This window comes from Penicillium subrubescens (assembly GCF_028828155.1).
Source record: "Penicillium subrubescens strain IBT 31985 chromosome Unknown utg000007l_segment0_segment0, whole genome shotgun sequence".
NCBI classification, from domain to species: domain Eukaryota; kingdom Fungi; phylum Ascomycota; class Eurotiomycetes; order Eurotiales; family Aspergillaceae; genus Penicillium; species Penicillium subrubescens.
This window is the reverse complement of record NW_026643157.1, coordinates 734,525-747,134: the sequence shown is the minus strand read 5'-3', so window position 1 is coordinate 747,134 and position 12,610 is coordinate 734,525. Positions and strand designations below refer to the sequence as shown.

At 49.2% G+C, this 12,610-nt stretch overlaps 5 protein-coding genes across 5 annotated transcripts; 3 read left to right on the top strand and 2 right to left on the bottom strand.

Annotated features, from left to right (window-relative positions):
• Nucleotides 1-56: 56 nt before the first annotated feature.
• N7473_010030 (uncharacterized protein) lies at nucleotides 57-3,079 on the top strand (the record flags this gene model as incomplete). Its single annotated transcript, XM_057155969.1, has 4 exons — nucleotides 57-250; nucleotides 310-1,804; nucleotides 1,855-1,996; nucleotides 2,067-3,079. The coding sequence occupies 4 exons, from the start codon at nucleotides 57-59 to the stop codon at nucleotides 3,077-3,079; spliced, it is 2,844 nt and encodes a 947-aa protein (XP_057004624.1).
• A 260-nt stretch (nucleotides 3,080-3,339) lies between these two features.
• N7473_010029 (uncharacterized protein) lies at nucleotides 3,340-4,950 on the bottom strand (the record flags this gene model as incomplete). The annotated part of the gene is made up of 1 exon (XM_057155968.1): nucleotides 3,340-4,950. The coding sequence occupies one exon, from the start codon at nucleotides 4,948-4,950 to the stop codon at nucleotides 3,340-3,342; it is 1,611 nt and encodes a 536-aa protein (XP_057004623.1).
• A 2,942-nt stretch (nucleotides 4,951-7,892) lies between these two features.
• hhtA (histone H3) lies at nucleotides 7,893-8,558 on the bottom strand (the record flags this gene model as incomplete). The annotated part of the gene is made up of 3 exons (XM_057155967.1): nucleotides 7,893-8,170; nucleotides 8,236-8,343; nucleotides 8,534-8,558. 3 exons carry the CDS (start codon nucleotides 8,556-8,558, stop codon nucleotides 7,893-7,895), a joined length of 411 nt encoding a protein of 136 aa, XP_057004622.1.
• Nucleotides 8,559-9,302: 744 nt separating this feature from the next.
• N7473_010027 (histone H4) lies at nucleotides 9,303-9,795 on the top strand (the record flags this gene model as incomplete). Its single annotated transcript, XM_057155966.1, has 3 exons — nucleotides 9,303-9,312; nucleotides 9,428-9,703; nucleotides 9,770-9,795. 3 exons carry the CDS (start codon nucleotides 9,303-9,305, stop codon nucleotides 9,793-9,795), a joined length of 312 nt encoding a protein of 103 aa, XP_057004621.1.
• A 1,671-nt stretch (nucleotides 9,796-11,466) lies between these two features.
• N7473_010026 (uncharacterized protein) lies at nucleotides 11,467-12,465 on the top strand (the record flags this gene model as incomplete). The annotated part of the gene is made up of 1 exon (XM_057155965.1): nucleotides 11,467-12,465. The coding sequence occupies one exon, from the start codon at nucleotides 11,467-11,469 to the stop codon at nucleotides 12,463-12,465; it is 999 nt and encodes a 332-aa protein (XP_057004620.1).
• Nucleotides 12,466-12,610: the final 145 nt, after the last annotated feature.

The window sequence follows — 12,610 nt, the reverse complement described above, 5'->3', positions numbered from 1 at the left end:
TCTTGCTTCTTTCGCTTCCCTCTCCATTCATTTGCCATTCGTAGACTGGCCATCCCATGGATGAGGATGAACCTGCCACTGCCGGCAAGCAGAACGCTGGCGAGGGCTCGAGGCGCACCCGTACACCTCTGGCCTGTACCCATTGCTGTCGGCGTTTTGCGAGGAAAGAGCATCTTGTCAGACACCTGCGAATTCACACTCAGGAAAAGCCATTTACGTGCGATACTTGTGGCAAGGAATTCTCTCGTATGTCAGTAACAGCTTCCCCATGAGGTTGACCGGTTGGAACTGACCATCTGCCACCGTTAGGGACATCCTAAGCCGTCATGCGGGGATCCATACCCAGAAGCGACATTCCAATACTACGAAACCCCTTTCGAAGAGGGCATGCGTGCAATGTGCGACAAGTCGAATCCGCTGTACAAGAGAAGATCCCTGTGCTCGCTGCGAATCAAAAGGCTTCCGCTGCGAGTACCGGATGCTGCCGACCGGGAAGCTAGGTGGTGTTGACAAGGAAGGCATATCTGAAACCGACCCCAACACGAGTCCCGATGACCTAGCCGCCAACAAAGCTATATCTGGGTCGCTCGAGCAAACAGCCGCGCTGTATGACGAGCATAGCACTCAACATCTGCTCGAGTCGGGAGTCTCCGTGAATAGAAGTGATCATTGTCAGATTTCCATCAATGCCAGCATCCCCCTCATGTACGAAACTGGCTCGAGACAGGCCCTCAGTCCTGAATTCATGTCCGGAATAAATTGGCTCTCACCGGGCCAAACAATTTTCCAAGAATGGGGAAGTCAACTAGCCGATATCACGGACAACGAGTTGTTTCCGCCGATGTTCAATATGGTGGATCTTCCAGAGATGCCCACGCTCTTCAGTGCTGGCACTGAACAGCAAGTCGCATCTGAAAATCCCGGACAACTCTTCTCTGCTCACGCACAGCTAGGTTCCTGGGAAAATCCAGAAGGTCACGCAGGGGTCAGAGAGCCAAGGTCACCGGAAACCTTCCTTGACGGGCTGTCAACGGGCACATCAGGGTCGGTTGAAAGCAAATACTATGTCCATGGGGTTGCATCGAGAGCTCCTTTTCAACGCAGGTCTCGTAATTCATGGGTAGTGCCGGATGGTTCGACGTCGGATCTCTCGACATCTGCCAGCATTACTGGCAACATCCCAACATCCATTGACCATTGGCTGACACTAGAGGTATATTCCAACGTCGTTTTGAGCATACAAGAGCAGATAAAAACACAGCCACAAATTCCGCCGCTAGAGTACTTTCGGCTCTGCGTGCACCTCTACTTTACACACTTGCATCCCAACTTCCCCTTCATCAATCGAGTGACCTTTCTTAGCAATGAGCCCCACTTAGTTCTGTGCATTGCGGTTGCTGGTGCTGGGGCAGCGTATCTACAATCACCGCTAGGGACGCAATGGAAGAACTCACTGATGGAAATACTGGGAACTACTCTATCAAATCATCTCAGTCACTACCAAAATATTCCCCAAGATGCGAGTTCAATGCAGCTGTTGGATATGCATATCACAATGGAGATGGTGGACGAGGTCATGCCACTCATTCAAGCCAAGATTTTGCACATGCTGTTCATGCTTCATAGTAGCACCCTATATATTACACGACGTGCCGGTTTTGAGCGTGCTGAATTAACGCAATGGTGTTCATATCTCAACCTAGTGTCAACATCATTAGGCGCTCCTACGTTGATCAAAGACGCTACAGATGTGCAGCTTTGGGTAAAAGCCCAGTCACGGCTCCGAGCGGGAATGATGATATGGGTAAGTGCAAAAAATGATCCCCAGATATCATTTTCCTGACATTTTTGCAGCTTCTGGATTCAATGCTTTCTTATGAGTCGAATTGCAAGCACATCATGAAGCTGGGTGATACCGCTAAATGGCTGCCCTGCCATGAAGTAGCATGGGAGCAGCCATCGATTGCAAACATCGAGTTCGCTCAGAGGTATTCAGGTACGAGCGGTATCTCGACTTGGCTTCCCTACAAATTCCCCCTAGCTGACGAGTCCCGCCTGAAACATAGTATCGTTCGTGGATGCCATCGACATGATCTATATTGAGAAGCGGCTTGCCCCACACCTTAGCGAATTTAGCCATGTTCTGCTCATTCATGCTATCTACCGACGGACCACAGAAGTCGTCGACGAAAGCCGCATGCGACTTTCATACTGGAGCCCTACATCCAGGATGCAAGCATTGGTCAGCGAGCCCAATCCAGCACAGGAGTGGCCCCCATCTAGCACAACAGCGTCAAACTGGCGCAACGCGGCCTGCGACTCACTCGATGTTCTAAATTGGGCAGCCAACAGCAAATCTGCTGAATCATGCTGGGAGGAACCCACCATTCTATATCTGCATCTTTCTCGACTGATCCTCCTCGCTCCGATCGCTCATTTTCAGACACTAGCAAAATTCCCGTCATTGCACACTTTGAAATGGCCCAACTCGATCCCTTTCAACCAATACAATTATGAAAATGCGCGTAGCCAGGTCCTCCAATGGGCTATTCGTGATCAGTTTAAGGCCCGACTCTCGGTCGTACATGCCGGTGCCTTGCTATGGCATGTCCGCCGCTTCAGCACAGACAACCTCATAGAACCATTCAGCGTTTATATTGCAACACTACTCCTCTGGGCATATAGTGCTTCGATATGCGCGGTTAGTAACTCTTCTGGTCCAGTGAGAGCTGATCAGACCTCGCAAAATGATGATCTCGCTCCGGATGATTCTGATGATGAGCCTCTTTGGCTTCGTCTTGACCGACCACTAGACGATGAGCTCGTCCAGACATACATACGTGTCGGGAACAAAATGTCTGCCCACCTCAAGGGGGTTGGAGATATCTGCAAGCATGACGCACCTTTGAAGATTCTTAAGCAGGGATATTATTTACTCGTCGGGGAGAGGTATTCTAGGAGCACCGACAATACTGTCAATGAAAGCGTGCCAGTGGAGACAAAACATTGCACGTGGGAGATACGGCGATCATATGGAGCAATAATCCAGTGCCTGATTGACGCGACAGGGGCTTCATAGCTGGGTGAGAAAACCTGGCTAGATATCTGAAAATTATATTCATATTGCAAATTTTCCACGTTTCACAGAAGTAAGGGATCAAATCAAGTGTATATGGACTAGGTAACTTTTCCCGCTTTCAAGGTACTTCAAAGCGAGTTTCATTGGTCTTGAATTATATGAATTTAAATGAATAGCACAATGACTACAGCAAAAAGAACAATTCAGCTACCTAGCAAACCCCTCCCCATCAGCTGACAAAACCTAGCCTATGATGCCCTTTAGTCTTTCAACACAAGAGCCTCAGTACCCTCAGCGTAGGCATCAACCCGATACTTGGAGAAGTCTCTGGAGCCAATCTTGCGTGAAAACAGGATATCCAACTCCTCGAATGTCTTACCCTTCGTCTCTGGTAGCCGAAAGAATGACCAAACAAAGAAGGCCAAGGCGCAGCCACCCCAGAAAAAGCCGGTCTTGCCCTTCCAATCTCCAGCTGTGGGGTTCAGCATATATGGATTGATGACATTGCAGATAATCTGCGAGATATAATATGTGATACGAGCGAGACAAACAGACTTGTTTCGCAGGCGAGTAGATGAAGTCTCACTGATGATCGCATAACATATTGGCCCAACAGTGAGGTAGTATACAAGCAGCCAGAGGAGCATCATTGTTGCTTGCGCGTAGTTGCCTTCAACTGAGTCTCCAGCGCCGACGGATACAAAGCCCACCACCATCAAAATGACGGTTAGTAGGCCCAACCCCCAAAGATAGAGGGTACGACGGCCGAAGGCATGCAGGAGATACCAGGAGATAACGGTGCCAACAAAGGCGAGCCCGAGTCCACCCACGGACATTTTGAATGAGATTGAAGAGGGTAGACCGGCCTGTTCGAAGAAGTATGTGGGAGTGCCACCCATGGCAGAGCCACAGAAGGGTTGGGCGGCGAAGGCCATACAAGCAATCTCCGTTCGGCGAAGATCAACACCACGGAAACAATCCCAGTAGCTTGTGCCTTGGTCGATCTGCTTCTCCAGCTCGTTAGTGTGGATCATCATCGCCACATTTTGTTTCGCCCCGCCGTTCGCGTCAAAGCCAAGACGAATCATGCTCCGTTCCGCAGAAACATATTCACCTCGTCGGACAAAATACCATGGGGACTCTGGAGCAGACAGCAGGATCACAAAGAGTGGAATAGGCCATGCCCACTGGATAGCAAAGGGTATGCGATATCCCCACTCGGTTCTATATTCAGAGAATCCAGACTGCACTCCAGCAGAGATAAGCTGACCAATCGCCCAGCACAGGTTCACATATACAGTAAGATAACCGCGCAGGGAGAGTGGACAGACTTCAGACGCATACGATGGCGCCATGGTGGCAAAGACTCCCCAGGGAATACCGCAAAGAAATTCGCCAACCAGTAGGACGGGCAAGTTGGTTGCGAAGAAGGGGATGAATATGAATGCCGTGATTGCAACCAAGCTTGCCAGCAAAACCTTGCGGTAGCCATAGCGATGGGTGAAATATCCATTAGCGAAAGCACCCACGATGGTACCAACAGATACCGCGTTGCTGAGGCCATTCTGCCAGGATGCAGTGATTTGGTAGCTGTCGCTGCTAGCTATATACGAGCCGTAGCGTTCCTTGAAGGCTGGCTGGGCGAAGAATGAGGACATGAGGACAATGTCGTAGCCTTCCATGATAATGCAGGTTGAGAGTAAGACCGACCACATTGCTGCTTTGGGGTACTTGCGAAGCGCTTGCATGAATGTATCCTCATGCTCTGTTGCGGCCGCTTGTCTCGCGAGATCATCGGATTTGACATGATCGTCGACGTTGCCGTGCTCCATGTGGGACACCTCCTCGTTGGCTTTTTCATTGAACTCCATGGCTGGGCGCTTGTGGGAGAATACAAGTCAAGTAGTGATGCGCAAGTCTGGAGCATGGGTTAATAATTGTCGCACTTCGTGCATGGGAAATATGATTTGACCAACATACAACCTTGTGTTCAAATATTTCATATATCTCATTCCCGAATGATGATGTGATCACAAATCTAATGTCAAGAACAGGATCACCACCGACCTTTTATCAAGCACATGTGTCTGCCATCGAGCTCTGTCACTCGTGGATCAGTCCGTAGACTCCATACTCCATAGGGCGATTAGAATCTGGGGAAAGAGACGGTAAGTGGGCCCCAATTGGGCCCATCTGCTTACTAGTAGGGACGGGTTGGCATCAAAGAGCTACCCCGCCGGAATACCAAGCCCGGCTCTGTTTTACACGACAGTTATTGAGTAGTTTTAAGTTCCGACGGGGGTCAACCCCATCGCGGATTCCAGGTTTAGCAGGCTGGCACTCCCTTTCACGACTTGCGGGAACCATAAGAGCTGGACTCATGTGAATCCATGCGACTGGAACTGCCTAATATTGGCCACTTTCAACTTGATCTTATGTACTGAACTGTTGGTCAAATGCTTTTAGAGTTTCTGTCTATTCTAGTATTAGGCTATTTGGTGCTGACGTTCGAATTTATCGATTCTATTGGAGTAGCTCTGAGGTAAAAGTCAACAGTCCGGTTGACCTGGGCAGGAATTCCTTCGAGTATTCCTCAGATACTGTAAGTTGCTACAGTTGCCCCGAAGGTACAGTATGCTCGTGGCCAGGAAGTATCACTAACCTTTTCCGTGCTCTAGCTCACTATTACTCCTGACCCACCGACTAGCTCAACCGGTTATGCATTTGAGATTCAGCTTGGAAGGCAGCAAGGCATCATTGAGTCGGCTTGAGGATTCAACGATGTCAAGCTACCCGAACTGAGAGGTATCTAACACCAGCAGATTGTGATAAATAGCACTGAGATTATAAACCAAGATTTGTCTACGTAGTTGTTCTTTTAGTCCGGATCACGTCGTCGCTGTTGATGCTACTATAGGCCGTCCGCACCAGTATTGAATTCTTAACGAACCAGGAAGCTGGGTAACTGAAAGTCGTGACGAGATGTCAAGGCATGAGGCAATAACTTACTACCTATGTAGACATGACTTATAAAGAGAGCTATTTTTATTAGTATGGTTGATACAAAAGTCGCTGACATTCAGATTAACCATGACAACCATCCAAAATATATAGTGTTGAAAACGACTCCTCGGTGTTTTCATTCTACACTACATAGTTCATTGCATCACATATCACAAAAATACTTTAATCAAATGCTCCAGATCCTAAACTTCATCCGTACCAAAGAATCAGCGGAACCCGACCTTCGGATCAGGGCATCCATCCATCTCGTCTCCTCTCAAACATTATTATTCGAGACCCGCCAAGAAACGGTCAGGCCGAGCACAAAACCCGGGTGGCGAAAGAACCCAAGGAAAATTCTGCGCCATGCTGACCCGTCCCAAGTCAGTTTCTGCCTAAGGCTGCAAAGGAGAACCCCGTTGATCTGATCCCAGTTTCTCGTTTCTCGCCTCTCGCCAGCCCCACCTTCATTGATGTAGAGCATAGAAAGGGACAATAATAAAAAGGCCGTGATCTAGTGTCTGAGTAGGATCTGGTATATGAAAATTACATCATTCAATTTTCCAGGTTTTACAAAATATGTAAATCTATTTTTTATTTTTCTACCATCCCTGTAGCACGCAGGATCAGAAGATCAATTATCCCACTTCTCTCCATGTACTTGATTCATTATGACGTACGCCTGAGGCAGAAACCCGTTCACCCCGCGAGGTGCGCCGGGTGCCCCTGGATAGGCAGGGCCAGGCTCTCCACAGCGAGAGAGGCGCAAAGTGGTGATTTTGAAGGTTTTAAGCCTGTAAACTGGTCTGAAAAGGACTGTAGGACTGTACATTTAGGAAGACTAGGATGCTGTAGTCTAGCCAGCATGCTTATGCTCGTCGCTATCTTCATGCGGGCGCTGCCTGGAAACGAAATGCATTCTCGGTCGATCCTGCAACGGTCGCACGGCATCCATTTGGATTGTGGAGGATTTGTGAATGGAGGGGGGTTGTATATCTGGGGTTTGAATGAGTATTTTTACTAGAGATGATACTTGAATCGGTCCTTTGATCCTGTTTCTTTGGTGACGAGGTGTCAAGAACTTGGATGATTAGACCAGACTGTCGGCGACAGTAGTTGGCGATGGAGTTGGCAGGGACTTGGTGTAGACTTGGTATATCATCATTTACAACTGTTTACGGTCTATGGATCGAAGCTAATAATTCAGAGAGGGTTCATATTAATGTACTATACAGAATACTTGGGTACACAGCAGATGTTCCATGATATGGAGGCATGGTAGTCACTACGTCAAGCCTGGCCTCATCCGCATCGGTCGCATCACAGCCAAAGGGATGGACTCGACAGAGTAGACGCGACAAGACACCAGTCTAGCCCAATCAAGCAGGCAAACAATAACAACGCGACCTTTCTATCCGATACTCGAGACTTGTTTTACAAGGGAAATTTTTGAAAGTGGGTTGAATCATAGAAGATCGCATTTTCCAGCGTCTATGTCATGAGATGGTGTGCGCTAAGACACCATGGTAAGAGATAATTCTTTAATGTACATGCCCATGACTGAAACCCATCCAGTCCTCAAGCCAATGAAGGATGAGGAGGATAACAGTAGCATTGATTCACGCGAGATGATAATAAAGCAAAATTCAGAAACAACCCTTGATTCCGAAACCCATTTGATATTCGAATAAAGCAAAAACCCGTCATGTTGTGATCGCCAGTAGTCATGAAAGAAAAAAGCAGAACCCCGATCGCCTTCCCAGAAGTTGTCGACAAGAAACACAGCCCATTAATGGATGATTAAGTCCATTTAAGAGCGCTCGCCACGGAGACGGCGGGCCAGCTGGATGTCCTTGGACTGGATGGTGACACGCTTGGCGTGGATGGCGCACAGGTTGGTGTCCTCGAACAGGGAGACGAGGTAAGCCTCGACGGACTCCTGGAGGGCACCGATGGCGGAGGACTGGAAGCGGAGGTCGGACTTGAAGTCCTGGGCAATCTCACGGACCAGACGCTGGAAGGGGAGCTTGCGGATGAGCAGCTCAGTGGACTTCTGGTAGCGACGGATCTCACGGAGAGCGACGGTACCTATTGATTGATTGTTAGGATGATGATCCGAGTGGTGATGAGATTGTTTGTTCATGGTAACTTACCGGGCTTGTAACGGTGGGGCTTCTTGACACCTCCGGTGGAGGGGGCGGCCTTGCGGGCGGCCTTGGAGGCGAGCTGCTTACGGGGAGCCTTGCCACCAGTGGACTTACCTGTAGAGAGAAGTGTTGTTAGTGATGGATGTTTGGATGGGTGAACACGTGTCGCGTCTCCTCGAGTCCCCTCCACCCTTGTCCCAAAATGGAAGTGTCAAAAAAGATGACACAACCAGGCTGAGCCAGTGGAGAAAGAAGCGAAAGAAACGCGTCGTGGGGAAGTAAAGGCAACTCGAGAGGAACTTACGGGCAGTCTGCTTGGTACGAGCCATCTTTGATGATGAAAGTGGATGTATAGTTGATGGAAATGAGTTGGTTGGTGATGAGTGTCGTGATGGATGAAGGAGGGAAGAAGCGGTGGGTGGGGGGAAGGTATTTGTAGCAGCGGCCTAGGGGGGTAGTGATCTGGCGGGTTTGCGGGTGGGCCAATCAGAATTCGTTCTCGCAGATCACTTGCTCGGGCAATTGTGCAGCAAGTGAAATCACGCAATCTGATTGGTTCCCGGCTAGTCTAAGCGAGCCTGGCCCGTGCTGCAGCCAATCAGCGTTCAGGATCAATGATCTGGAATACCATTCTTGCCTCCTCTCTGATCTCCGCATCGATAAGGGTGGCCGGAATGATCAGAATGTTCTAAGGTATTCTACATGCCATACTCATGGGAATGGGCCAGTCTCAGGATCCCAGGGGATCAGGGCGGCATTGTTGGAGGGGGAGGGCCAGGATCGGACCAGATCAGAATAGATCAGGATCACGGGGTGACTAATCACCAGTGGTGAGCCGCCCGCCGAGCAGATCAGCGGCCCTGGGGGATCCTCGCGTCTGATTGGTGGATCCGCCCACTAGCGCGTGATCCGGACGTGATTTGGGACTGACTTCCCCAGCAGCAACTTCTGCTACAAATATCCTTTTACCCCTCGGCCCTCAACTACTCCTTCTTCCCCATCCAACTCCTTCGACAACCACAGTCTCCCCACTTTTCAACCAACTTTTTCAATCTTCACTAACTCATATCATCATGTCTGGACGTAAGTATCCTCTTCCACTTTGATGATCCTTCCAACATCCATTGGACTTCATCCCCACACATGTCTTCTACAAGACGCGTCTTGGAACAATCTCTAACGCGTCTTTCATTCACAGGTGGCAAGGGTGGCAAGGGTCTCGGCAAGGGCGGCGCCAAGCGTCACCGCAAGATCTTGCGCGACAACATCCAGGGTATCACCAAGCCCGCTATCCGCCGTCTCGCTCGCCGTGGTGGTGTCAAGCGTATCTCCGCCATGATCTACGAGGAGACCCGTGGTGTCTTGAAGACCTTCCTTGAGGGTGTCATTCGTGACGCTGTCACCTACACTGAGCACGCCAAGCGCAAGACCGTCACTTCTCTCGACGTCGTCTACGCTCTCAAGCGCCAGGGCCGTAAGTTCTTCCTGCTTCTCATCACGTCTTTGGACGCGTCTTTTCTAACACTTCTCCCTTCTCCAGGTACCCTCTACGGTTTCGGTGGTTAAGCGTCTTATGTGTTTTCTCTTTTCCGGGCTGTTTCATGGTATGATGGGACGTTGGGGTGTTCTCTGATTTATTTTACAACTGTCATGGGTCTCTGGGTTTGCTTTTTCATTACAACGACTACCACTTTTTGCGTCCACTATGGTTCTGCTAGTGTTCGCCTTCTGAGCTTTCCTGTATCATAGCGGCCTTCCTACAATAATGGCTGGCACCACCTGAAATGGTGGAAAGGATCGATGATCCGATACGAATACAATTAACTCGAAACAACAATAATGTCTTTCTTTCTTTGTAACCTTGTTCCATTACTGGGTTTGTGTGTAAATTGTATTGATTCCCTCCGTTGTTGGTGTCTCTGTTGTATTTCCTTGCCATTGACGCGTTGTTTACTTGTGCGTGGACGCGTCCCGCTCCACCTTGTTTGGGCGGCTTGCTGGATCTTCCTCTGTATAGTTCCATCGTTACTATGGTGTGCCATCCAGTCATGTCCGCTTTATGGATAGTGTCCATTTCATCTGTATTGTTAATTGTTCTTCCAATGTTTCGAGTGTAGTCGTATGCTGTTCTTCCGGTATGTGTAGATGCATTGGACTCGGGCGCATGTCGAAGGGCACAGTAGTATAGTCTAGTTTTACCAATTCCAATCGCTTTTCAAGTTACTTTCTGCATGATGTACTATTTATACAATGTAGATTTTAAGCTGTCATATTTTCTGGTCTTTGTATTGGTCGGATGATAATAATGTATGGGATTTTTGGTGGTTGTACATATGGTTGTGTAAACGATGGAGCATGTATGTAGTAGGATATATATCATCACCATGAACAACCGTAACTTTTCAAAATCAACATACACATTCGACCAGTTTCAAGCATAATGTATACCATTGTATAAAGCCCAATGCATACAGATTACAGTGAGTCCATTTAAAAACCCCAAACACCATCAAGTGGTGTGTAGGAAGCGAATATGTTGCTCGAATTCGCTGAGCTCGGACAAGGGGGTTCAACTGGGGTTCAACTTGCCTTGGCACTCCAACGCCCGGAAAGTCCAACACCACCAGCTTCCCATTTCCAACACAGATGCCAGCCCAACCGACAAATTACCATTTCAAAATGGAACTGCCCTATAAAAATGATGGAATAAAACCTACATGATAGATATCTCCAGCATCTCGGATCGCAACATGACTTCTCAATCCAGAGACCGCAATACAAGACTGTTTAGGCACTCACCTGTGCGACAACGCCGGGGAAAACACCAGCCATGACTCGACACACCTGAAAAGTCCACGAGTCAATACAGTTGGCAACTAACCTGGATCAGACAGCCGACCGAATGGTCCAAAGAGCCCCGAAAGCAACTGGCTGAAGCCGGTCATGGCGCACATGGTCCTCCAGGGACCTTGTGGCCGGAGAGTATAAGATGACATCCACGACCATGTCGCAATAGGTCCCCCCTTCGACATTTTATCACAGCAGAAGAAATCCAAATTTAAATATTCATAGCGCCATTCCAACCAACCTCGCATACCCCCGATCCTCAGCCGCCTTGACCATCGAAAGGGGATATACTGATCGTGGCCCGTGAGTACCTGGATAGACACCCGATGCGGACCACAGGGAACACTGACCGAGCGCAGGCACCTGACACACCGTGACGAAACCATCAAAATGGGAGGTGAATCACTCATCTATCCATCGGTCTGTATGGCTCGACCAAACCAGGGCTCGATCCCAGACACTGCCCCCCGGCACTGTCGACCCGAGAGCGATGTAGAGCCAGAGCTGTCGGCTCTTGCTACAGTCCTTGGCACGACAGAGCTCCTAGAGATGATCCTCCTCCAGCTAGACCTGAGAACCCTACTCAAGGTACAGCAAGTCTGCCAACGATGGAAACAAATCACCGCCCACTCAACCCAGCTCCAGCAAGCGCTCTACCTCAAGCCAGCAAAAGCCAGCAGCAAAAAGCACACATCAAACCCACTCATCGAAGAGATCATACTGCCACAACTACTACTAAGATCAAGAAACTTCATCATCCCGGGTAAATGCCCAAACTTCGAGCCATGTTTCCGCAGAGAAGCGAGCTGGAGGAAGATGCTCCCCCAACAAACCCCCACATCCACAATCGGGGTGATAGAGATCGTCCGCCACGAGAAATACAAATTCACAAAATTGGTAGTTGAGACTGGATCCATAAGAATGGAACACCTCCTTGAAGCCACAGAGAATGGAGTCCTCATGCCCACGCCAAACAACCGGGTATTCTGGGCTACTGTCTGCCGATCCCTCAATTTCGAGATCTGGGGTCAGAACTGGGTACAAACCAAGAGTCCTCTACCCGAAGGCGTCCCGTGGATGCCGGCGAATGTGGACTGGGATACGTTGCGATTAGGCGTGGCGGCCACGCGTCTGGAGCAGTTTGGCTGTGATTTTGTTGTTGTATCTGAATGGCCGCAGCGGTTGTTCCAGGATGATATGTGTCCTTGTCAAAAGACGATTTTGGATCGTTGGCTGGAGGATACATTTGGTCAGTGTGAGGTTATTGTTGCTCGTGAAGAGGCGAGTCACACCTTTGCCTTCAAGGAGGGGAATGTCCCGGTGCTGAGGCAGTTGTGTGAGCAATGTTGTTGTCGGAGACGCTTTGCCAGGCGGTTGTTCATTCCATAGATTTGATTCGAGACATAATAAATGAGCAAGCTCTCCACATATGATCACATAAAGATGCACCCAGGTATCTCCTAGGAATAAGAAAGAACCCGATAAGCCTTCATATGGATGCCCAGGGAACACAATTTATCCGGGAGTATCTTTG